At 45.1% G+C, this 27,175-nt stretch overlaps 1 protein-coding gene and 1 long non-coding RNA gene across 2 annotated transcripts in view; one reads left to right on the plus strand and one right to left on the minus strand.

Annotated features, from left to right (window-relative positions):
- The window catches only part of LOC100514323 (uncharacterized), a 43,293-nt gene extending 27,583 nt beyond the window's left edge, over nucleotides 1-15,710 (minus strand). The window contains 6 exon segments of the mRNA XM_021069727.2: nucleotides 162-206; nucleotides 2,875-2,906; nucleotides 13,165-13,290; nucleotides 13,292-13,517; nucleotides 15,500-15,567; nucleotides 15,679-15,710. Of these exon segments, the coding sequence (XP_020925386.2) occupies nucleotides 162-206; nucleotides 2,875-2,906; nucleotides 13,165-13,290; nucleotides 13,292-13,517; nucleotides 15,500-15,567; nucleotides 15,679-15,710 (529 nt within the window).
- Nucleotides 15,711-16,713: 1,003 nt separating this feature from the next.
- LOC106507994 (uncharacterized) lies at nucleotides 16,714-20,412 on the plus strand. Its single transcript, XR_001304462.3, has 3 exons — nucleotides 16,714-16,788; nucleotides 18,768-18,841; nucleotides 19,790-20,412. It is a non-coding gene; the product is annotated as an uncharacterized LOC106507994 (long non-coding RNA).
- The last annotated feature ends 6,763 nt before the right edge of the window (nucleotides 20,413-27,175 follow it).

The raw sequence follows: 27,175 nt of genomic DNA on the forward strand, positions 1-27,175 counted from the left end.
AAGTTTAAAATGTATTCAACTCTTTCAAGTAGAAAGATGAAAGTCCCTACCTTTCACTCGGATTGTTAGAAGAAAAACAAATTATAATATATCTTGCTGTGAATGAGTTATTTTGTAAAAATTTCATTTGGACATTTACCAATATTAATCATATCCCTTACCTGATTTAGAATCCTTTGAAGTATCTAGGTTGGGGCTGGGGCAATCTAAATTTTGAGAAAGAAATAAAGTTTAATAGCATAAATACAAGGAAAAAATAGATTATATAATTTTCATAACAGCTGCTAAGCCAAAAATCACAGAAGCACCCTCTTCTATAAACTGAATCACCTCTTTGCATCCAAAGCAGCCTTGCACGTCAAATTAATGCCCAGTTACCAATGGTAAATAATGCTATATTCTCAAAGGAAAAAAGATTTAGACAAAGAAAGCTTAAGGCTTTTCCAAGAGAAGATGGACAGAAAGTCAACAAACTTTATAATCACACTGTGTTGGTTCCCTGGCAATCCCTCAGTTTTATGCCAAAGGAGTGGTATTGTTTCTTTGTTTGATCAACTCAGCAGCTCCCTAAAAACAACACTAGCCATTAAGTAATTTGACACCAGAAGGGAAAAAAAAAGCACCTGGTTTTAGATTTTGTAACTGAAGGGCAGACAATAGTGTTACTATACCAAAGAATCGGTGTCCTTCGACAATTTAGTGAATGACACACAGTTTGGAGGGAGGCTCTGAAGTTGGCCAGATAAGTTGGGACCAGGCTAGGGAGGACCTCAAATGCAATCAGGAAGAACTTGTCCTGGGGAAGGCTTCTCCTACAGGGACAGACATTCAAGCTGGAATGGGCTGTCATGCTCCCCAAGGTGTTGGTGGACGTGGTGAACACTGGTTACTGACATACAAGAAGCATTAGCCTCCAGAGAGCCTGGCACTAAGAGGTCACGGCAGAGATCCAGATACAAAGTGCTAAGAGGTGTGGTTGCCATGGGGCTGGAGATGTTATAGGTCAAGGAGAAGAAGAGGGTAACTGTTGCAGAAGTTACTAACCACATTAAATAGAGCAAGAGTATTTAGGTGTCGGGAAGGCCATACCCCTTGCCTGTATTTACACCACGCTCAATGAGACTACTCCACAGAACAGGGCCTGGAGCTTTTCCATTTCGTTTGTCTGGAACACCCACCCACACCAGGCCGGTGAACAACAGGGACTTAATTACTGGTTGACTAATTCCCCTGGGCTTGGCCAGAGACTACTGTCCCTTCAATTTAATAAACATCAACTCAGTATCCACTGTGTGATGGGCACTCTGCAGAAATAAGGAGACAATCCATGCCCAGCAAACAGTCTGTGGGTCAATGCAATATGAAGGACAAGGAGTGGCCGTGCATTAAACAAATGGAAAAATGAGGACAAACAAAACGAAGTAAGGCAGGCATTTTGCTGGCCCAAGGGAGGAACTGAGACCACTCACTGAAGGTGAGGGACTCAGCATGAGTCCTTGAATTTGATCTCACTGAAACAAGCCTTGGAGGTTAAATGTGCAGGAAGGGAGAGGCATCTCGGGGAGAGAAACAGGCAAAAGCAAAGAGAGAGGCGGGTGAGGTTCAGGTCAGCACCAGGAAGCAGAAAAGCCCAGCAGATCCAACCTGTACTTGACAGATCGGTGGCGTCCCCACACACTACACATTCCAGCCAAACGTTATAGGAACTGCTATTAGATTTTAAACAGAGTACTTTTATTAGGCAGGTTACTACTCTGCGCTGGGAAAATGAACCACAGGAGGGATACGAAACTGGAGAGAGTAAGACAGTAGCCCAGCAATGAGAGAAGGAGTTTCTAAGCCACTCTGCAGTCAAGTGACACAGGCCAAGGCCTGAAGCAGCCATGGAACCACCCTCCAGAGGGACTCTAAGCCATGCAGCACAGGATAAAGAGGAGTCAGAGCAAGAAATACATCCCTAGGCACGGTGTGCAGTCTTTAACAACAAATGGCACAGGCCAAAGAGAGGACTCGACCCTCAGCAGTCCCCAAACTTAGACCAAGACCTTCTTGTAATAAAAGAGTTTTCACTTGACCCAGTTTCAGGGATAGAATTATGTGCACCTATTTTCATTAAGTACCTAAAATTGACAACTCTCAAGTATTAAAGAAAATCCCTAGTCATTGTACATTTATAGAATTTATAGAACATTTATAGAATTCAGTTGACAATGCTTCAACTTATTTATAAGGTTAAAAAGAACGTCAGATGGAGTTCCTGTCATGGCTCAGTGGTTAACGAATCCGACTAGGAACCAGGAGGTTGCGGGTTCGATCCCTGGCCTTGCTCAGTGGGTTAACGATCTGGCGTTGCCATGAGCTGTGGTGTAAGTGGCAGACGCGGCTCGGATCCCGCGTTGCTGTGGCTCTGGCATAGGCCAGTGGCTACAGCTCTGATTAGACCCCTTGCCTGGGAACCGCCATATGCTGCAGGAGTGGCCCCAGAAATGGCAAAAAGACCGAAAAAAAAAAAAAAAAAACACATTAGAGCCAGAGTTGAAAACAACAGAGATGTAAGAGAATTTATCTTCTATTCTCAAGTTGTAAAAAAAAAAGAAAGAAAGAAAAAAACTACAAAGGCTCAAATTCTTTACATTTCATTTTTTTGAATATCTGTTGAAAAATAGTCTTGAAAGAAATTCTGAAAAGTTGTCATTCTCCCATTATCCTAACTTATTATTTCAACACATTTCCATAAGTTGGTGAATGCATAAATATAACAAAGCAACTGCAGCCAATAAATAACATTCAAAAAGAAATTACTTTCTAAAAAACACAAATTTTCACACAGTATAAAGTTTCTCCTTAACGCAACGTTGACTTACAGTACCGTACCTTTTTCTTCTGAAGAGGCACTGTGATCATCACTACAACAAGAAAACAAAAAGTTTTATAGACAGACACTAATTTTATACAAAATTTTTTCTAAATTTTATACAAAATAATTATGAAAGTCTTCAAAATGATCATACTATGTTTCCCCAAAAAATGTGGCAGATGAAAAAGAACTCTCCTCAATGATCTTCCTGCCCCTCTCAACCCCCCTTGTCCAGGGGCCCCCAACACATCTCCCTGCACTGTTCACCGCATTGCATCCCACATCCCACCACACTGCAATACACGCAATACACCCTTATCCCACTCTCGCCTGGCCTCCCGCCCCATCTGTTTCCTTCCGAGAGCATTTCCGGGAGTCAACCTCCTGCTCCCAGGTCTTCTCACCCTGCTTCTCCTGCCTCTTTCTCAGAGAAATGAAGGGCTTGGATGGCTCCCATTCAATTACTCGGTCCTTCTCTTGCCTGACCTGACGTTCCAGCCTCACCCTCTGCTCTCCTCTGGCCAGTCTCCCGGGAGAACTCACCATCTCACTTCAAACTCCCCATCCTCTCCCAGACACAGAGCCACCTGGCTTCTGCTCTCCCGCACTAACTACCTAAACCACTCAAGCTGGAGCCTGCCTGACAGACTCAGTGTGCCCTCCTCTGTCCTCAGGGACAGCTCTCTCTTTAGATGAAGCAGGTAACAAGCTTCCAGTCTCTCTCACCAGGTCTGCTCCCCGCTCCCCTGTCACAGTGGCCTCTGCACTCTCCATGTGCTCCATGGGGCCCAGCCTCCTAGAGACTGCCTGTCCCAGGATCCTCCTCGCACCACCTGGTGCTCACCTCCATGCCAAAACTTCAGATCCTAAATGCTTACCTCCTTCTCAGGGCTCTTCCCTGAGCTCCAGGTCCTAGAGCCCAGCGGTCACTTCAGTACTTTAAATTAAACACGGTCAGCACGCCCCCTCTCCATGAAAACCTGCTCCTCCGGACCTACCTTTGCAGAGAATCACATCTGCAGGTCACCCAACTGGAACCTCCAGGTCATTACTAGCTCCTGCTCCCTCTTTCTCAGCAAGCAGTCAAGGTGGGTCCTCCTAAGCCTCCTCTGACACATCTCTCACATCTGTCTCCTCCATTCAAGCTCTCTCTCTCTCACTGGCTCTCACTGGCTGGTTGATTATACCCTCTCATCATTACTGCCTCACTCTCCTGGTTCATCCCTCATGTGACCATCAGCATGACCTAATCATGTCTTTGCTCACACCCTTCTGTGGCTTGTCACTACTTTCTGGCTGAAGCCTGAGTTCCCTGGCATGGCACACAAGGACCCCCATCCTGTGTGCTCCCCAGAGGGAAAGTTCTTCAGTGTCCCAAATACACCCTTTACTTCTCTACCCTCCCCCCCAAACACACATCACTCTCTGTGCCCTCCCCTGAAAAGGATCATTGTCTATGGTCTTGTAGGCCATGCACCCCAACTATGTGTGCTCCACAGAGATGTGCTTTGATGTTGGGGTATCCTCTGTGTGCATATAAGTGACAGCCCTGCCCTACCCCTGGATGTAAACTGTTCTTCAGCCCTAAGGAGCAGCATTTCTCAAGGTGTGGGCTGAGGACATGAGAGCTCTACAGGGTACCTTCCAAAAACTGTTTATCTGGGCCCTCCTAACCAGAATCTTTGATGAATAAATGAAAAGTCAGGAAGAAAACAACAACAGTGTTATTTGCACTTAAGAGTTTTTAAAATCTTTCTGTATTTTTTCATTGAATCACCCCAATAAGCCTATGAAGGCCATTTTACAAATGCAGAAACTGAGGTTCAGAGAGATTCACTAATTTCCTCAAGGTCACATGGCTAATATACAGAAAAGGAGCACTTGACCCTAGGCCATTGGAACTTCAAAGCCCCACAGCTGCCAGGTCCCCTGTCTTCCCTCACTCTCGACCACTGTATCCCCAAATCTCAATCCCAATAATGAAAGTAAAATGAGGAAGAAAAGAGCAAGAGCAGCAGACCAACTGCCTGCCCTTTTCCTTCTCTTCCTTAGGCTCTGGATTCTGTAAACTTCCTTGACTCAATAATTTCTCTCATAAACATTCCCAAGTATTTGGTATTTCCCAAGCTCCATGATTCTAGGAAAAACATGTATTCTCATTTTCAAGCCTAAGTCCTCTTGTTTTTTCATCCTAAACTCCAGCTCAAAAAGTCAGAGTGATGGTAAAGCTGAAATTAGGAGATTTTTCAAGACACTAAGAAAGGCTAAAATTTGGTTCGCAATGAAATGCATAAAAGAGCAAGCCAACCATTAATTACATCTTTTTTTCTCCAGACTTGTACTCTTCTAATGCAGTCATTATGACTTTTACTTTTAAAATAATTATGAGAACATGTATTGAGAGTTAGCTATTTATTTATTTATTTATTTATTTATTTATTGCTTTTTTAGGGCTGTGCCTGCCCTAAAGTTCCAGGGAAGTTCCAGGCTATGGGTTGAATCCTAGAGCTGCAGATGCTATCCTACACAACAGCTCACAGCAATGCCATATCCTTAACCCAGTGAGCTGGGCCAGGGATCCAAATCTCGTTGTCATGGATACTAGTAGGGTTCATTACCGCTGAGCCACAAAGGAAACTCCAAGTTAGCTATTCTTATTGTTCAAAATATGTCTGCTTAAAACCCACTCTGTGTCCCCAACAACAAATCCCATTTTTCTCTTAACTGTCCCTTTCATATTCTCTCTTCTACAGCTGTTTATCTTAATTTCCAGATGTGTATCCATCTGCCTAGATATCAGAACTTTTGCTAAAACCCAGAAAACCTCTGTGGCAAACTTTTATTTTCTCCACTTAATGAGGCTGTAGGGTAGGGGGCCAGCTCTCAGTACCAAACACCCTATAGTTAGGGGGTTTGAAAAGGCCACCCACAGGGCAGCCCCATGAGTCACAGGGTGGAGGGAACAACCCCAGGGCACCCACAGGGCCCTAACCGCCAGAGGAGGAGCAGAATTTGCCACCCCAAAATAAGTCTCTTAGGCATATTTTAAACTGGTTATTTTCTAAGAAATAGCAAGCAAGGGAAAAACTTTGAAAACCAGTAGGAGTTATCCTACTGTAAGAAACATTTACACTTGAAGAATGTAATTTACACTTGAAGAAACCTCCATCTGTAAGGCTGTTCAAATCTTATCAAGGGAGAAAGCAGTGACCTAAATCTGCATAACAACTTTGTTTACCAGGGCTCTTCCGCAACCTCCCAGCACTGACTCTCCCAAACATCCTCTTTCATCTTCAGCAGAAGATGATATTTAAGGTGAGGGCTTTGGCCATTTTGAAGAGTTACTCAAGTTTTCCTCCCTAGCTCCAGTGTACATCAGTTATTAAATTTTTGTGTGATTGTCTTTTAACCTGTCTCGTATCAATTTAATTCTTACCCCAGAAGAACCTAGGAAGGGAGGGGAAATATTCTTCCTCCCTGACAAACTACATGCATGCAGGTTCCCCACATCCTCTTCCTTTCTGCTGTTAAAAGGAAAACCACGGCAACCTTGGTGAGAGCGCCCCTGCCAAAAGTTCGCAGTGTGTTTTAGGGGCTGAAGATCAGTAGGGAAGGGGCATGGACATTTACTTAACAGCACCTAAAGTTCCTTACAATTTGATCCAGACTCAACCATGATAACAAGGTTCAATTTCAATGTGGCCTCATGCCTCTCAGCTCCCAGGCCCCACCCCTTAGTGGGAGGAGAAAAACCCTGCATACCGGCTCAGTGAAATCCCACCTCAGGAGGCCTTTCTCCCACCTCCGCACTGGTGTCTGACTGTAGCCTGGACAGGTGAATAGCAGGTGCCAGAAGGATTTCACTCAAATCTGGCTCATTAAGTAATAATTCTCCACTTAAGGATCTTCAATAATTCTTAAAGTAAAAATAAAACCACTATATAATAGCTAATATTTATTAAAATATTTACTGTGTGTCTGAAATTAAGTCTAGGATGTGGCATGCATTAATGAGCTCACTGCAACAACCTTATTGTTGCCTGATACTGAACTAGTATAATCCGCCTCATTTAACAGTTAATATGGCTCAGAGACCTTGGGTGACTTATTCAAGAACGCTGGTTCATCTAACCACAGAGCCCAAATTTTTATCAGTACATTTCACAAGAAAATGCCTAAAACTCTGCCAAGCACATGAGGCCAAAATACTCATCAGTCTCTCCTCCTAAGGCTACTACCATCTGTGAAAGTGATTCTCAACTACAGTCACCTTGTAGAAACTAACATCAAGTTTCAAGATTAATTAAACCCATAATAAGCCCCAATTTCTCCTTTAAGCCAAGTAGTGTTTTACTTCTTTTAGCCCCTATCAACTTTCTGAGAAATAGGCCAGAAGAAGTTAAATAGGTTAAAGAAAGTGGAAAAGAGCTTATGTTAGTCACAAACTAGAGTTAATCTGCATAATCATGAAACAGCTACACGTCCCAGAGCATAACCTCACTGACTAGCTATAACACAGATCTCTTTTCATCAACTGAAATTAAATCACAGGTGCTATGCTAGGTGGAGGGGATATAAAAGTAACAAGTGACACATGGAACCTTGTCCCCAAGGGGCACACTAATGGAAGACAGATCAAGAAATAAATAAATGTATACAATGCAGAAAGAGCAAAATAAAAGCAAACATAAGCTGCAGTTTTAGCCCAGAGCTAACTATCATGAATTGGGAAAAACAGAGCTCTTATGCCAAGAACAGAGGCAGGTATCTAAGGCCAGGGAAACCATGATGCCAAAGCCAGTTTGCATTTTCAAAGAGTGCTACCACCCCTCAAACAGGATCCTCTCACCGTTAGACTCAGAAAAAAATTAAAACAGAAAGAAGCCTACAAGATCTTCCAGTCTGATGCATTATTTCACAGAGGGGGAGATGGATTCTGGGAGAGATACAGTTAATAAACACCCAAAATCACATAGCAAGTTCTAAGTAGAGACAATCTTACAACTTGTCTCAGGCCTCTTGGTTTACCCACCAATTCAGTCATATAACAAATATGGTTGGATTGTGTGCTACACACGAGTGAACAAAGCAACTGGCTCCGTGCCTTTGAGAACCCATCATGGTGGGGAAGGCTGTCTGCTTATATCTAAGACAGAAAGGGCTTCAAGAGCACTTGTCTAAGACTGAGGAATTGGGGAGGGCTTCCTAGGGAAGTGACATTTAAACTGAGCCAGAAAGAACAAGCAGGAATGGACAAAAGAGGAAGAATGGGGTAGGGGTGAGGGGGAGCTGATGTGCACAGCTTCTATCTGAGGCAGGAAGGAGTTGATCAAGGTACAGGAACAGGAGAGCAGTGTGGTCAGGAGGAGAGAGGCAGGTGGAGAAATCCTAACTGTAACCAAACTGATGGCAACGCGAGGACACTGAGTGGTGAAACCTCAGTCCACTGAGCAGTCTCTCCACCTTGGAAAGATTTGAAGCTTGAGAACAGAGGAGGAAGTCAAGGACACAGAGTCCCACAATCTGCTTTCATCAACATCTTTCACTGGGACTGCCTGACCCCATGAGAACCCTTGACATCCTAGGGACTCAGACACTGCCTGTGTTCAAAAGGTCCAAGCATTTCCCCAAAGGAAATCTCCGTCTCCCAGGCCACAAAAGCCAGACTACCCTGCCCCGGAAGCTGTAGTCATAGATAACAAACACCCCTCCTCAGGAGGCTAGGTAACTCTAAAGCATACTCTGAGGAGACTGGCTTCAAGAATTGAACTCTGGAGCCACCTATACAGCCTCGTCCCCAAAGGCGTGGAGGGTAGTACTTCCTGAGCACCAAGCCCTCCAGGCCAGGCCCTGGGGGAGGATCAGAGACTCTGAAAGGGGAAGGTGGGGCACAGGTGGCCAGGTAAAAGAAATGTGGGCACATTGAGCCACCAACTGTCAGTACCCTCAGGGGACACTTGCCAAGCCAAGCTGGTTTCCAGTCACCATCATCCAATTTCTATTAGGCTAAGCATCTCAAAGATCACCACCACCTGCAATCAGCAATCAGCTGGCCCAAGACACAAGCTAATCCACTGTCCTTTTTTTTTTTTTTTTTTTGTCTTTTTAGGGCCACACCCACGGCATATGGAAGTTCCCAGGCTAGGGGTCAAATCAGAGCCACAGCTGCCAAATCCAAGCCAGGTATGCGACCTACACCACAGCTCATGGCAACGCCGGATCCTCAACCCACTGAGCAAGGCCAGGGATCAAACCCACATCCTCATGGATTTCATTTCTGATGCACTGCAACAGGAACTCCCTGTTCTACTGCTTTTTAATTCTGTTTTCAGATCCTGAATGAGAGCATAGTCTTCAATGCTTTTCAGAAAGCACTTAGTGCCAGTAACAATATAAAATTCACAGGCCTGGCTCTCCAGACTGGTTCCTTCATCTACCTTCTCCCCTCCTTTTTTCAGTTACACCAATAGGAAAAAATAATGGTGAAATGGGTAGGCCTTTGGGTATCAACAGGTCCTTGGGTATCACTGCATCATAATTTGCGACTAAAACAAAACTTCCATGTTCATCAGGAGAATGGATGAATAAAATGTGACACAGTCATACAATGGAATCCCATAAGCCATGAGAATGAAAAACTGCTCACACACAACCATGAGAATTAATCTCACAAACATATGGCACAAAAGAAGCCTGACACAAAAGAGTAAATGCCACATGATTCTATTTTCATAAAGTTTATGAACAAGCAAAACTAATCTCTGGTCCCTTTGGGGAGAAGGGACAGGATAGCAAGAGGAATAAAAGGGAGGCTTCTATGATGTTATATTCCACTTCATGACTGATGTGTTCACTTTGTGATAATGCACCCAGCTGTACACTTAAGATGCTGTGTTTTCTATATGACTACACACACACACACACACACACACACACACACAGAAAGAAAGGGTTTTCAGCATCTTGGCAAAGGAGAAGTATATAGGACTTAAGCTTTGCAGGCCAGGACTATGAATGGACAATGACCCTGGATAGTAGATGGAAGGAGATGAAGAGGTGACTACATTGGGGATATGGCCCAAAGGGTAGCTGTGGGGTGGCAGGAATCAGGGGGAACAGTTGCAGGGTTTCCTCCCTTCTTTCTCTGTGTAATTAACTGCCAATGAAATCTCTGCATAAGGTACTCCAAAGGGAAATGGGGCCAGAGGGAAAAGGGAGGCTGCTGGAACACATCCAGCAGAGAAGGGACCAGGAGAGGAAGAAGAGAGAAGAGAAAGAAATCCTAAGTGCCCAGGGTGGGCCAGGGCAGCTCGTCTGGGCTTGGGACTAGAGATAGATGAGGTGGAATGATCCCCACGACTCAGCCCAGTAGAAGGATGCCTTCTCCACTCCCTTCCCTGAGCCAACAACGTCTGATACACACCTAGATTAATGGTTTTACTGCACTGTTCTGTTGTGCTTTGTTTATAAGCCGGTCACCCTGGGAACTAAAGGAACAAGAGGAGTGTGTGTGTGTAGCCAAGGATTCCACATCCCCAGCATCTAACATATAGTTTGAACAATTTAAAAAAAATGTTCAGGAGTTCCCCTCGTGGCTCAGTGGTTAACGAATCCAACTAGGAACCATGAGGTTGCGGGTTCGGTCCCTGGCCTTGCTCAACGGGTTAAGGATCTGGCGTTGCTGTGAGCTGTGGTGTAGGTTGCAGACGCGGCTCGGATCCCAAGTTGCTGTGGCTGTGGCGTAGCCCGACGGCTACAGCTCCGATTCGACCCCTAGCCTGGGAACCTCCATATGCTGTGGGAGCGGCCCAAGAAATGGCAAAAAGACAAAAAATAAAATTTTAATAATGTTCACTGGACAAATAAATGACAGAAAGAATGTAGCAATTAGATATGAGGTAGAGACTTGCTCAGTACTTAAAAATCTGTAATAACAGCTTAAATGGCCAAAAATGTGGGAATGGCTAATTATTAGAGTGGCATACTGTGCAGCTACCAAAAATTACAAGCAACAGTAGCACACATCTGTAGACTGCTTTACAGTTTACTGAAAATTGCACCTCCTCGTTTGACACAGAATTATCTGGACTTTGTTGCCACAATGAAATGTCTATATGACACATTAGCAACAATATCCCAGAGATGGTGGACCATCACATCTTCATGGAAACAGGTAGGGAGGGTCCACATCTTTAGAGTAATACTAGGAAGGCTTGGGGATGGGAAGGGATGGCAGTAGAGAAGTTGAGTTAGCTCTATGTAAATAACTGCTAATTTCACACTATGTTAATTCATTTCCTCTTTTTTTTGGAAAAAAAAACTTTACTTTTAACTATAATTTGATTCAAAATTTTATTTAACAATTATTTGCAAGTCTTGCTGTTAAGTGACCACCTCGAAAGAATTATGATGTTCTAGGTGGACACAGTTTGTGCCCTGGTGTGGTTTTATTCACGCTCCTGTCTTCAAGAAATTAAACAGCAAAAACTATCTGCAACAGACTTTTTTAGACTGTCTTCCTGATTATTTTTTTTTTTGTCTTTTTGTCTTTTTTGTTGTTGTTGTTGTTGTTATTGTTGCTATTTCTTGGGCCGCTCCCGCGGCATATGGAGGTTCCCAGGCTAGGGGTTGAATCGGATCTGTAGCCACCGGCCTAACGCCAGAGCCACAGCAACGTGGGATCCGCAACGTGGGAGCCGCGACGTGGGATCCACAACGTGGGAGCCGCGTCTGCAACCTACACCACAGCTCACGGCAACGCCGGATCGTTAACCCACTGAGCAAGGGCAGGGACCGAACCCGCAACCTCATGGTTCCTAGTCGGATTCGTTAACCACTGCGCCACGACGGGAACTCCTCTTCCTGATTATTTTAATACACACACACACACCCACACACCCCAAACCAACCCCCCCTCCCTGAGGGAAGCTGGCTCTCATGTACAATGATCCAGAGAAAACTGAAGTCGTGAACACTTTAACCTCGGCATTCTCTTCGTCCTCTAGTTGATCCTGTAGAAACTTTGTTTTGCAGCAGGGACTATCCTATAAGTAAATTCTCTGCATAGTCTCAATCTTTGCTGAGTGCGTCTACACTGTTTTGGGTGAACTTCCTGTAAGCGCTTACCGCAATGAGAGGATTACCTAAAAGGATACATTTCACAAACAAACCATCACGTGTCTTTTGCTGAAACACTACATCCAATGTTAAAAGTCTGCTTGTGCAGATGACAGTGGGTACCTCTGGAGAACCTGACCACAGCACCGTTCGAGAATCCCCAAACCAGCTCTTTTTAGACATTGCCACCTAAAAAGCAGCCGCTTTTAAACGTCTGTGAGACGCTGATGAGACGTTGATGACAAACACAGACAACGGCTGCCTTTACAATAATAGCAGAAACCCTCCAAGCATTGTTGATCCCGCGCCTTCTGTGCTCCAGACTTTAGTGACCCAGGGGGGTGGGCGGGGGGCAGAGAGGCTGAGGGCGGGGGGAGGTGCTCCACGCATGGCCCAAGGGGGGCGTTAAGGAAATAACCCTGCTGTCAATGAAAACAACTTGAAAGCCGGGAGGCCAAAGCGCGGATGTTCAGAAACATCTCCAAAGTTCACTTCCAGATGCAAAAGGCGCAGGGGCTCCAGGAAGCTGAAGCTCAAGGACAGGGGAGCAGATGAGGACAGCAGAAGCCAGGCCTCGGAGGCGGGAGGCGGGGAGTCACCCGCGGAAGCCGGAAGGGGGCGAGTCCACCCGCAAAGAACAAAGGGGATGCCGCAGGGCGACCTGCCCTCCTCCTCACCCGCCCGCGCCCCGCTACTGCTTCCAACTGGAAGATGAGAACAAATCTGCCCACCTGCCGCCGCGCGGCTAGGCAGCGGGCTGTAGGAAGCCGCGGCCACAAGGGGCAGCAGCGCAGCCCGTAGCCCCGCCTCCCGGTCGGGAGCGCGGGCCTTCCAGCAGCGCGCCACCACAGTGAGGTCCGCCCGACCCAGGTGCCGCCGCCAGGGCCCGGGCTGGGGGTGGGAAGTCAGAATTGGGAATGACGGGCGCTTCGCCTCCCCAATGCTCCGTGCCCGCGCGGGGCATGCGCCGCCGCCTACGGGTGCTTTGTGAGGCCGGAGCGGGGATGCCCGGGCGGGAAAAGGGCGAAAGCGCCCCGCCTGGGAAAAGGGCAAAAACAGAGTCCGCGGTGGAGCAGGATGAAGGGGGCAAAGCCCCTTCTCCACGCGTGGATGTTAGGTCCGGGTGCACCCCCACCCCCACTGCGCCCTCTTTCCTACACCCCTACACCCAGCCCGGCGGCGGCGCTCACCTGCTCTCCACGACCCCCTCGCCTCCGCTCATCGTCGCTCTGCGGCTGGGAGGCGGCGCCTTGCGCGCCCGGGGATCTGCTCTCGGCTCGCGCCGGGGCGCCTGCTGGAGAGGTTCGCGTGCTGAGCTGCCCTACGCACCCGGAGGCTGCCGACGCTGCTGGGGGAGGGAAAAGGGCGAGCGAGAGCCACCAGGGGAGGGGACTGGGAGGGAGGGGGCGCCGGGCGCCCTGCCGCAGCCGCAGCCGAAGGCAGTCGGGGCTCCTAAACGGAAACGCACGATCGCCCGCGCCCCCGCGCGTGCACGCCGGCGTGCACACTCGCACACGTGCGCACACCGGCCGCTCGGTGGCTGCTTACTGCCCTGTGAGAACTAGGTTTGGTGACACTAACGCGCAGAGATTCTGTGAAAGAAAAGGGCCAGCTCCTTTCTAGAGGGGACAGAGAGCTCAGGAGGGTTGGATACTCTTGTATCTGTGATTTTTCACGAGACAACCTCCTCCCCGGAGGAATTCTCAGATTTTCTTAGGATCTGTAAGCCCCCTGAAATTCTTTCAGATTTTGTATCTAAATACAGGTATCTGGAATGAGGGACTCTGGCTTTCACATGATTAAACACCCCCACCCCAAACTGTAAGAATGGATGGACTAAGCCAGTGGTCCCCAAACTTTGCTGCACATTAGATCACCCAGAGAGCTTATCAAATCTCAAAGCCTCAAGCGGTATCCCAGACCAATTAGTGCAGTGAGATCCAGGTGTCAGTATTTTTTAAAGATCCAGGCAATTAAAACATTCAGGAAGGAGTTTCCAGTTGTGGTGCAGCAGAAACAAATCCATCTAGGAACCGTGAAGTTTCGGGTTCCATCCCTGGCCTCGCTCACTGGGTTAAGGATCTGGCGTTGCCGCGAACTGTGGTGTTGCAGAAGTGGCTCGGATCGCAAGTTATTGTGGCTGTGGTGTAGGCCGGCGGCTACAGCTCTGATTCGACCCCTAGCCTGGGAACCTCCATATGCCACAAGTGCGGCCCTAAAAAGACAAAAGACAAAAAAAAAAAAAAAAACTCAGGAAAATGTGAGAACCACTGCTTAGACTATTGGTGGCCTTCATTGTACACTGTTTTTTTCTTAGCTGTTTTTCAGCATGATTGTTTTCTTGTCTGTCTTTTCCATGAGGTGGTGGGTATCACACAGCATCTAGCCCAGGTCTGGCTCACAGTAGGTGCTTAGAAATACACTTACTGGAGTTCCCGTCGTGGCGCAGTGGTTAACGAATCCGACTAGGAACCATGAGGTTGCGGGTTCGGTCCCTGCCCTTGCTCAGTGGGTTAACGATCCGGCGTTGCCGTGAGCTGTGGTGTAGGTTGCAGACGCGGCTCGGATCCCACGTTGCTGTGGCTCTGGCGTTAGGCCGGTGGCTACAGCTCCGATTCGACCCCTAGCCTGGGAACCTCCATATGCCGCGGGAGCGGCCCAAGAAATAGCAACAACAACAACAACAACAAAAAGAAAAAAAAAAAAAGAAAGAAAGAAATACACTTACTGCAGGAAGGAGGAAAAGACAGAGTCCAGGACTGGTCCTCTACTTTGCTCTTCCTGAAATTCTCCATAGATTGAGATACCCTTAACTGAAGGGAAACGACTTCATGTAATGCCTGAAGCTGGGGAAGAAAATGTGCCTTTGTGCTTTGAAGGGATGTGTTGTCCTTTTTTTTTTTTTTCTTTTTTTTTTTTTTTTGGCGGGGGGCGCAGCTCTGCAACATATGGAAGTTCCCAGGCTAGGGGTTGAATCAGAGCTACTGCTGCTGGTCACAGCTGCAGCCAGTGCTGCAGCAATTCGGGATCCCAGCCATCTGCAACCTGCACTGCAGCTCACAGCAACACCGGATCCCCCAACCCAGTGAGCAAGGTCAGGAATGGAACCACATCCTCATGGATACTAGCCATATTCATTTCCGCTGCCCACCACAACAGGAACTCCTGGGATGTGTCTTTTAGATTTCTCCAAATGTCTCAGCCCCAGAATACCCCTACCTGCCTCACTGTGACTCAAAGGCCCAGGCTGGCACTGTGGATGGGTGCAATAAGGGTCATAACCCCTATGGATGGAACACCCATGAGTCCGACACTATAATAAGATACTTTATATTCTGGAAAAGAGCTGATCTGGTATCATCACTGGTGTTCCTTTGTTGAATATAAACATGAACAATTTCACAGAACATCAGACAAGGCCCCTCTGTAACCACAATGGATGAAGACCAGGACAAGACTCCTTAATCATGTCTGAGCACAGACAAAACGTGAGCATTGCCCAAGCCACCATGAACACACGCCTACCTTGGCCAGTTGGAGTGACCGCTGCTTCTTTGCCAATTACAGCCTTAGCCACTCTCAAGTCTGCCCTTCTGTAGATAAGATTTATGAAGATACACATTCATAGATTTACCCCTGCTTTCCTAAGCCCTCCCCCAATCAGCTAACAAAGCCCCAAATCCTTTAATAATATTTCCTAATACCTTCTCACTGACACACCTCCATGGTTTCCCATGGTGTGCATTTCCCTCACTAAAATGGTAAGAAATTCAACTTTTTAAGCTACAGGTGTATTCCTAGTGAGCTGTGGCAAGAGAATGTTTAAAATAACATCTTAATCATCACAATAACAGTACAAGGTAAATATTACACCCTCTTCTCATATAAGATAACTGGGGTTCAGATAGATCATATAATTTACACAGGGCTGCCTGGCTGTCAGTGGAGAGCTAGAGTTCATGTTCACATGGATTCTTGGGATCCAGACTAGAATGTGGCTTCCTTATAGGAACTGTGGCTTCCAGATGATCTTGAGTTCCAGCCCTAACTCGGTCCTTTTCTAGCTACAGGAATTTGAGCAAGTCATTTAACTTTCTTGGTTTTAGCTTCCTTGCAAAAGAAAAATAAAATTAAAAAAGTTCTAGGAACTAGACGTTTTGTTTGTTTGTTTGTTTTTGTTTTTGCTGCACTTGAGGCCTATGGAAGATCCCAGGCCAGGGACTGAATTTGAGCCGCAGCTGTGACCTATACCACACCTGTGGCAACACCAGATCCTTAACCTACTGCACCAGGCCAGAGATCAAATCCACACCATCACAGAGACAATGCTGGATCCTTAACCTGCTGCACCAGTCCCAGGACTAGTATTTTTTTTACTGAGATATACCGCATTTTATTAGTTTGGGGTGTATAATATAATGATTCAATATATGCATATATGTGAAACTATCACCATAAGTCTAGTTAACATCCATCACCACACATGCAATTACACTTTTTTCTTATGATGAGAATTTTTTCAAGATACAATCTCTTAGCAAATTTCAAATATACAATACAATATTATTAACTATAAGGATATATATACTACTAGTATATTTTTCATAAGCTCCCCAGGTGGCCTGATACAGCACCCATTGGCAGACCCTGGTTAGAGAAATTACCTTGCAGCTGCCAGATCTGAGGTACCCTTTTCCAAAGTCTCACTTAACTCTTCTCCTGAAAATCTCCTTTGGCTTCCAGGGGGCCCACATGTTATGGCAAGCAACTGAGGTCCACAGAGAACTCTGCAGAGCTAAAGCCTGAAAAACCATGTGAGTGAACTTGGCAGTGGATCTTTCAGCCCCACCTGAGTATTTGGATGACTGAAACCCTGGTGGATAGCTTGCCTGCAGTCTCATGACAGACCTTAAGCCATAGCCACCCAGCTAAGCCACTTATTGGTTCCTAACCCATACAAACTATGAAATAATAAAGCTGTTAGATTTGGGGGCAATTTGCTATGCAGCAAAAAATAACTAATACAAAAGGAAATAAGATCCTATAGTTAGTGCAGTGGAATTACATTATTTGCACTTTTAACTTCAGTAAATTCAACCACACTAGCTCTGTAAAAGAGGGAGAGAGAACAATTTACAGTGTCAGTTACTCTGCCTGCTATTCCAGTGAAATAAGATGAAATGAAAGAGGTGGATCTGTTTAATCAATCACTTTGACCCAGTCCTGGGCATCTGTCATATAGAAGAAAGTCCTGATGCTGACTCTGTTGCTCATATTTTTAAACATCCATGTTTTGTACAAAGTGGGAAGAATTAGGTTAATTCACTGACTTGGATTCTACATATAACCTTGTCAATATGACACTTGAAGTCCCTTAACTCAACAGGACTTGAGACTAGGATATCCCCAAACTAAGAATAGTATCGACCTGGAGTTCCCATCATGGCTCATTGGAAACAAATCTGACTAATATCCACGAGGACTGGGGTTCAATTCCTGGCCTCGCTCAGTGAGTTAAGGATCCAGAGTTGCTGTGAGCTGTGGTGTAGGTTGCAGATTGGGCTCAGATCCCAAGTTGCTATGGCTATCGTGTTGGCTGGCAGCTACAGCTCCGATTCAACCTCTAGCCTGTGTACTTCCATATGCCTCAGGTGCAGCCCTAAAAAGAAAAGAAAAAAACAACAACAAAGAATAGTATCAACCTTAGACCAATGTAAGAGGGAGCCCAGCCTGGGACCCTTCCATGGCCTTCCTCTAATCACACCTGAGGAGTCCATGAGGCCCAAGGGATGTGCCCTTTCAGAGTCTGTGCCTGCCCCCTCCTATTTCTAGACCATGGGCATGAGAGACCCCACATCCCTACCAAATGGCCCTAAGCCCACTTCCAGGGCCCAAGGTGGCCCCTCTCCTTGTTCAACTTTCCAATGGTGGGGCATAACACCAGAGAGCACATGCCAGGGGAAACCAGGCAAGTTGTTTAAATGAATGTGGATGGAGCCTCTCTGTGCAAGCCAGTTGGTCCACACATGCACACAGAGCCCCTGGCCATGCAGATGGACCAGCAGAGGAAAACCAAGAAGGAGGCCCAAGCCAGCTCTCCAAATGCTGCCTTGTTGAGTCACACCACATAGGCTTGCAAAGCCTGTACTTGCCCAGCTTCAAGACCGAAGAAAGCCTGGAGTCAGCGACAGAGACGCCAAAGGTTTATTGGATAAGGGGAGCTTACTTGTCTGAAGCAAGGTCCTGGAGAGACACCCCACCGTGTGCCATGCACTGTGGGCAGGACAAGACAACAGTCTTTGCTCTTTAGGGGAAGGGGAGATTACCGGTTATAGGAGGAATTATATCAGGTTGGCTCATCGGTTACCAGGGAAACCAGCAGAGAGGCGAGCCCCTTACCACTCCTTTGAGAAGAAAAATCACTAGCTAGGGCCTGGGGAAACTATACACGAAGGTCAGTCCTTGGAGAGGCGTAGGTGAAGCAGGCACTGGGAAGTACAGACAGCAAGAGAACAGCCGCCTTAAGTGGCCTGACCATACTTGCCTCACACTGGTGTGGGATGCTGAGAACTCTCACTTGACCTACCCTTCTACATCATTTGACAGGAACATTTGTCAAGGCAGGAAGATACAATGAATTTCATTTAACAGTGTATTTGCTTGATTTATAACTTTTACATGTTTAGGCAGAACACATTTGGATGTCTGTTTGTACTCTAGCCCAAGGTCCCACAAATGATCGAGGTGCCCCGGCCCAGAATTAACTTTGTCCTTATTTTGTTCCACTTTTTAGGTTTGGCCTCTGTTTGCCTGAGAGAGTGAGGGCCAAGGCATTATTTGAGTGGGAGAGGAGGGCAAAGAGATAAGGTGATTAATTGTCTATCTATCTCCCTCTCCTTTTATTTAAATGTATCAGTGTATGATTGTGACCAGAACAATTGGTTAAATCCACAAAGATGTTGTGTTTTCTCTCCCTCTGAGGCCCAAATATGGCTTGCTCTTGGAGATCTCTCAAGGTAAGGTCTATGCTTGGATTTTTGTGCATGGCAATTATCGTCTAATCCTTTGCTGAGATTATTACTCATCTCAGTTGGCAGTGTCCCCTCCAGATATTTTCCCTTCATCTTCATATATATTATAAAAATATTTTGTGTGTGTTTGCCTGAAAAATATTATGATATATGCACTAATTTTCAATTTGCTTTTGTACTACAATATATCTCAAAGGTCTATCCATCTTAGTAACAAATTTTGCTATTTACCTATTTAGCACTGTTCCATTTATAAAGTACTTTTCTTAAATTATCTCCCTTTTTTTCTTTTTACAGCTGCACCTGTGGCATATGGAAGTCCCTGGGCCAGGCGTCAAATGGGAGCTGCAGCTGAGGCCTACACCACAGCCATGGCAACACTGGATCCTTAACCCACTGAGTCAAGCCAGGTATTGAACCTGCATCTTCACAGAGACAATGTCAGGTCCTTAACCCACTGAGCCACAATGGGAACTCCTTAAATTACCTCATTTTGATACTAAATGTATTATATGAAATTTGTATGTCATGCATGTTTTTAGATTATAAATATGTTTATTTATTTTAATTTTTGGAGAAGGGGTGTTAGTGGAGAGAGTTTTGAAGAGAGAGAATTTCCTAAAGACATCTTAGAGAAATACTGCAATATCAGAGTAGGAATTGCTTATGTAAGCTGTGAATTAGAGGAGACCAGACATTTTCTGATTTAATCATGGCAAAAACTACTCAGTTTTCTCTCCATGTCTGTTTTCTTTGTGTCAGAGACTCTTATCTTCTATTTCAGGCCTGGACAGGCAGGTGCACCCAAGAAATGGATAATAAAATGTTCTTTGGATGCTGACATTAGCCAGGGGGAAAGCTTTAATTATGTCTTGAAGCAACACTTGGTTTTCTTCCTAAAGCCATTTGATATATTCTCTTGAGTTCTGAGCTGCCTTGGAACTTGCATTGTTTGTTTCCTAGAGCAAGATCCAATTTTATGTTTAAGGTCCTCGTCATGGCATCTTAGGACTTGCTGCTTCTCCCACTGACAAAATGTGCCATCCTCCAGGATCCACAGAGGAAGGGGGTGTTGCCCACTGCTCTGCTGTCAAACAACAACGCTCACTGCAATACACTTTCATTACAGCGAAGCACACCACCACGGACAACAGGGAACTTTGCCCAGAACTGGCGGCCTCCCAGCACTGAAGCTAAATCATTTATCTAGAAGAATCTTTTATCTTCTGAATCCCCACTCCCTCCAAATTCATGTTGAAGCCCTATGATGTGATGGCATTAGGAGATGGGACCTTTAGGAGCTAATTAGGCTTAGATGAGGTCATGATGGTGAGGCCTCCAAAATGAGATTTATGTCCTTATAAGAAAGAGCTCTCTGTCTCCATCATGTGAGGAAATGGCAAAAAAAAAAAAAAAAAAAAAAAAAAAGCAGCTCTCTGTGAGTCAAGAAGCAGACCGTCACCAAAGACCAAATCTGCTGGCCTCCAGAACTGTGAGAAATAAATGTCTGTGTTTAATCCACCTAAGCTGTGGTATTTTGTTATGGCAGCTTGAGATGATTTAGACACTAGTCTTTAGGCTTCTACTGTCAACAAATATTACCATAATTTGGGGGAGGGCTCCTCTGCTTTTTGCCTTTACCTAACTGAACTTTCTCTCTCTGTCTCAGTTACTTAAAAGAGATTCCCAGAAGTGGAGTTCCCGTTGTGGCTCAGTGATTAATGAAACCAACTAATATCTATGAGAATTCAGGTTCAATCCCCGGCCTTGCTCAGTGGGTTAAGGATCCAGCATTGCTGTGGCTGTAGTGTAGGCTGGTGGCTACAGCTCCAATTGGACCCCTAGCCTGGGAACCTCCATATGCCTCGGGTGCAGCCCTAAATAGATTTAAAAAAAAAAAAAAAAAAAGCGATTCCAGGAAAGTGAATTTAGTGAGGAAGTATCATTTCTGTCTCCTACACCCTCACACCCCAACTCTAATCATGTCCCTGAAGGTGTAACTACCTCACAGAAACATTCCAAATCCAGTTTCATGATACATCACTGTGTCTCCAATTAACTCAAGTGCTGTTAACAGAACAATAATATATCATTCAACAAAATTTTAACTCACCTTAATTTAAAAAAATGAATCAAAACCCGGAGGTTTTTTTTTCCCCCAGAAGACAATAGAATAAATGTCATCCCAGAAAAATTCCAAATTTTCCTTTTCATGTGTTTTGGTATCATTTTACCAAACCTTGACACACACACACACACCCCATTTTTGACGACAGAGTAAGGATCTTAGTTAAGCTAAGGATCAATCTAGAAAAGGCTTGCTGCACAAAGTGGGGTCCACAGGCCAGCAGCAGCAGTATCCAGGACCTGGTGAGAAATACAGAATCTCAGGCCCACCCAGAACTGCTGAGTTCTAGTCTACATTTTAACACAATCTCCTGGAGGTTTGTATGCACCTTTCAGTTTGAGGAGCACTGATTTTAAAGATACCGGGTAGTTCACAGACACTCCTGCAGGAGGACCAGGTTTGGAAGTTAACATCTGGATCAAAGTCCAAGTCACTACTTAGAGGGTTCAGATGAGGACAGCAGCTTGGTGTCCCAGGTCACAGCACACCTTCCAGCTTAGTGGAGGCCAGAAAAGAGAGAGGCATTTTCAGTTTAAGTGGTGAGTGGTTCAATAATGAGAGGAGGGTTGTGCCTCTGAGAAGAGGGAGTCTTCAAAATTTAGGCAAGGCAGTGCAGCTGCTGAGTAGCCAAAGGCACTGACAGACCTCCACTCCCCGTGTCTTTCTTTTTGGAAAAATGGTGGAATCCAGCTCTGCCATTACCTGCCCAGTCACCTTTAGCAAGTGCAGAACATTCCACGGTCTGGAATTCCTCATTTTTAATATTACTTTTAACAAATGATAGTTTCTGTTGACATGGAACTTTACAGTTTGCAAAGCATTCCCATGCATATATTTTCATTTGAGCCAACAGGACAACACCATGTGATAAAGTAGTGTTACCTCCATTTCACAGCTTGGAAGAGGCAGAAGAGTGGCCTGTCTGAGAGTGCCAAGACCTCAGATCTTCAAGCACTATGACCCTGTAACCACAGCCAAATGCGTTCATGTATGTGGAAGTAAATTGAAAATTGTAATGTGTTATTCCAATAAAAGTTGTTCTTTATTACTCTAGTAACTTTCCACAAATACACATCTAACTGAATTGACTCACCTACCAAGATACTGGCCCCAGCATCAGCAATCCACTTTCTCTCCTTGTGTTATGGAAAAACTATTACCAGGAAAATCTAGTAATTGATAATATCAAGTGATTTTGTGCATATTAATAAGCAATAAGGGAAACCTAGATGGAAGGAACTGAAGTTGTTTCATTGTTTAGAGTCTTCTGCCAGAAGTAATTGAGAAAATCTCTAATGTTTCTTTTGAATTATTTTGAAGAACTAAAATGATGATCATTTCAATTATTTGTTATTTATCCTTATACTTTTCATGTTCTTCTACAAGGTCCTATGACCAATTCTAGGATGGTCAAAGGCAGTGAAAGGACCAGGACAATGACAAGACCAGAATTCCAGTCTTCTGTTCTCAAAATCAATTTTCAAATAATGAATCTTTTCTATTTTTTTCTATAGAAAGACACAATAGTTTCCTTTAATCTTTCTCTTACCAGTAGGTCACACCCTGCAGTTCTTTTATCATCTGTTATGAATTCCACTAACTCCAGTTCTTTCTTTGTCACTGATGTTACATCCAAGTGAAAGACTATTCAACAGGGTTTTTAATTAGGTGAGATGTTAAGGTCAAATGTATTTGACAAAGCCTACCCAGGGAAATAGGTTTTTAGTTAAAGCAGTAGAGAAAGGAATATTAGTTTCTTTTTTTTTTACTGTTACAAAATTCCTGCTCTGCAAATAGATGATGAAAAATATGTATTATTCTAAACTGAAATGTCTTTATTCACATTCATTTACTTGCCTCTTTGGGGAGGAGAGAATTCCTTTTCTGTTTTGAATATGCATTAATAATAACTGCCATTTGTGGTATGCCTACTATATGCTGAGGATTATGCCAAACTTTTTAAATATATCATCTTGGAGTTCCCGTTGTTGCTCAGAGTTAAAGAACCCGACTAGTGGGGAGTTCCTGTTGTGGTGCAGCGGAAACTAATCCGACTAGGAACCATGAGGTTATGGGTTTGATCCCTGGCCTCGCTCAGTGGGTTAAGGATCTAGTGTTGCCATGAGCTGTGATGTAGGTCGCAGATGTAGCTTGGATCCAGCATTGCTGTGGCTGTGGCGTAAGCAGGCAGCTGTAGCTCTGATTCAACTCCTAGCCTGGGAACTTCCATATGCCGTAGGTGCGGCCCTAAAAAGACAAAAGACAAGGAAAAAAAAAAAACCCGACTACTATCCATGAGGATGCGGGTTCTATCCCTGGCCCTGCTCAGTGGGTTTAGGATCCGGCATTGCTGTGAGCTGTGGTGTAGGTCACAGATGCGGCTCAGATCTAATGTTGCTGTGACTGTGGTGTAGGCCGGCAGCTGTAGCTCCAATTGGACCCCTAGCCTGGGAACCTCCATATGCCTTGGGTGCATCCCTAAAAAGCAAAAAACAAATAAACAAAAAACCAGCACTATAATTGACAATAACACTGAGCTCTTTCTATATGTTGTATTGCTTAGTCCTCACATTTGACTTATGAGGTAGGTACTATTATCATTCCCATTTTACAGAGGAGACAGAAGGACAGAGAGATTAAGAAATTTCCCCACTGTCTCTCAATTAATAAGTAATGTAGAGGACATCTATCTTCACATAGGTTCATTGCCAAAGCCTTTTTGTTTCCAAGAGCAGACTACCTCTGAGTTCTGCTAAATTCTTCACAAACAAATTTATTTTTGGAAGGCTTTTGAAAGCCTAGCTAAGCATAGGCTCTAGCACTAGACAGACCTGGCTTCAAATCCCAGTAAATTAGTTCGGCCGTAACCATCAAGACCATTTCTCCCACTTCTACCACCAAATCTACTATCCAGCTAGTAGAGAAGAAAAAAAAAAAAAAAACCCACGTCTCTTCTTTTATTTATTTATTTATTTATTTATTTGGCTTTTTAGGGCTGCACCTGCAGCATATGGGAGTTCCCAGATTAGGGATGGAATCGGAACTGCATCTGCTGGCCTAAGCCACAGTCACAGCCACAGCAATGCCAGATCCAAGCCTTGTCTGCAACCTACGCCTCAGCTTGGAGCAGGGCCAATCCTTAACCCGATGGGTGAGGCCAGCGATCAAACCTGCATCCTCATAGATACTGGTTGGGTTCTTAACCCACTGAGCCACAATGGGAACTCCATGTACCTTCCTTTTATAAGTAAGAATGAATTCTGCCCCCTTCCCATTACTCAGGGCTTTATCTCACAGCTAGATCCATGGGAGGCTGAGGGATATGATACTGGCAGCCATGTGATCACCTAGAATTTATAGATTTTACTAACAAAGAAAGAAGGGGAGAATAAATATTAGGACAACCAGGAGCCTTTTCCTCCTCAAGCTTCACCACTCTGTGACCTTGGACAAGTCTGAGCCTCTGTTAAATGAGGATAATAGCATCGTAAGTACATTGTTAGGATTTAGCTAGTCATATAAAGTCTCTAGCTCAGTGCCTGGCACAAAGAAAGCATTCAATAAATGTTAACTGCTATTAATATTGAAAGGGTTGTATAATCGCAGTACTAGATTGGAGCTACAATGATGTATGATGACTCCAAAACTTGAATTCTATTGTCAGCATCACACAAAGATTATTTGCTGGGTATTGCATACTTGTTGAGCTTTCTCCCATCTATATTTCAAGGAATTCTTGAGGTAAATAGAGTATTAAAAATCAGATATTTTCAGAGTTCCCATTGTGGCACAGCAGAAACAATCCGACTAGGAACCATGAGGTTGCAGGTTCTATCCCTGGCCTCGCTCAGTGGGTTAAGGATCTGGCATTGCCACGAGCTATGGTGTAGGTGGCAGATGCGGCTCAGATCCTTTGTTGCTGTGGCTGTGGTGTAGGCCAGCAGCTGTAGCTCCAATTTGACCCCTAGCCTGGGAACCTCCGTATGCCGTGGCTTTGGCCCTATAAAGCCAAAAAAAAAAAAAAAAAAAAAAGAGAGAGAGAGAGATTTTCAGGATCTCGGACAACTGAGTTTTAGTTTATTTAAAAAAATTTTTTTTCTCAACTAGTCTCTTTATTTCTGCAGAAGTGTGTGGGTACTCAAAAAGCTCACACAGACAGCTGAGTTTTAATCTCCCCAGGGAGAAAGGGTGAGCCCACTATAGTGTATGTGTATTACTCCATATTATCTAGATATATCTAGATATAATATGTAGACCTTAACCTAAAGCAGTGACACTCAGCCTTACTTTCACAAAATTTCATGTTGTCTCCAATTATTTCTAAGGATACGACAGATTATTCAAAATAAACTTAACCAGGAGTTCCTGTTGTGGCTTAGCAGGTTAATAACCCAACATAGTGTTCATGAAGATGTAGGTTCAATCCCTTACCTTGCTCAGTGGCTTAAGGATCCAGCACTACTACTCTGTAGTAACCTCAATTTTTGTCTTTTTAGGGTCGGCACCTGCAGCATATGGAGGTTCCAAGGCTAGGAGTCAAACCAGAGCTACAGCTGCTAACTTATGCCAGAGCCACAGCAACACTGGATCCAAGCTGTGTCTGTGACCTAAATTACAGCTCACAGCAACACTGGATCCTTAACCCACTAAGCAAGGCCAAGGATCGAACCTGCATCCTTAAGGATGCTAGTCGGGTTCACTAACCACTGAGCCACAACGGGAACTCCCTCAATTTGGGGGGGGCACACCCTCGACATGTGGAAGTTCCAGGGCCAGGGATCAAATCTGAGCCACAGCTCTAACCTATGCCATAGCTGCAGCAATGCCAGATACTTAACCCACTACCACTGGGCCACTGCAGAGACAATACCTGATCCTTAACCTGCTGCGCCACAACGGAAACTCCAGTAACCTCAGTTTTGGTCTTTGTAGGGCAGCACTTATGGCACACAGAGTTTCCCAGGCTAGGGCTCTAATTGGAGCTGTAGCCACTGGCCTTTGCCAGAGCCACAGCAACACAGGATCCGAGCCAAATCTGCGAACTACACCACAGCTCACGGCAACGCTGGATTCTTAACCCACTGAGCAAGGCTAGGGATCAAACCCAGGTCCTCATGGACACTAGTCAGGTTCATTAACCACTGAGACATGACAGGAACTCCTTGATTCTCAATTAAAATGCCCCGAAGGGTATGGGGTCGATTTTCTGAAAGGAGTATTCATGGGCAGAGAGATGCTTTCATCCTCCATCCTTGGGATGTGCAACCCAAGGCAGAACCCAGCACAGGTGACTCACCCTCTTAATTGGCTCTGTCTCCCAGTTTACACTTCCTTTTTGGTTGTTTTGTTTGTTTTGTGTTTGGCAACACCGATGGCATGTGGAAGTTCCTGGGCCAGGGATTGAACCTGCACTACAGCAGTGACCCGAGCTGCTGCATTCATAACACCAGATGCTAAACCCACTGCACCACAAACTCTCCCAGTTTCAACAAAGAAAATGCCTTGTCCTGAGGGAACCCCTCAGGCAAAACAGGACCATTGGTAACCCTCCTCCAGCAGAGGGCACTTTGTCTGCCCTTCCATTCTAGAGTCTTCTGGTAAAAGTGGGTGTGACAGGCATCCTTACTCTCCACCACTTCCTGTTCCCCCTCTGTTTCCTCACCAGAGGGAGGCTTACACTTCTCTGCTCCTCTGAAGTTAAGTGATGTCATGGGATTGCTCTGTCCCATAAAACATGAACAGAAAAGATGCTTGCAACTTCTGGGTAGAAGCAATTAGGAACCAGTGAGTAATTGTCCATATTTCCTTCCTCTTGCAGTGGCACTGGCAACATCTAGGTGGTGGAGGTTTTGTCAGCCTGAGTCTCTGAGTAAGGACCACCTGGAGCAAAGGCCCCTCGCCAGCCCTCAACATCACGCACGTAGCAAAAGTGTGTCCTAAACTACTGTTTTTGGAGTCACTGAGATTTGGGTCTTTTGCTACTGCAGCATAACCCAGTCTGCCCTGACTAATACAGGAAGTGAATCCAAGACCCTACTGAGT

The sequence above is a fragment of the Sus scrofa genome, chromosome 13 (genome assembly GCF_054392235.1).
Source record: "Sus scrofa isolate SSC_HxYL_T2T_F1_AM1 chromosome 13, Sscrofa_HxYL_maternal_Yorkshire_Landrace_v2.0, whole genome shotgun sequence".
Taxonomy (NCBI): Eukaryota; Metazoa; Chordata; class Mammalia; order Artiodactyla; family Suidae; genus Sus; species Sus scrofa.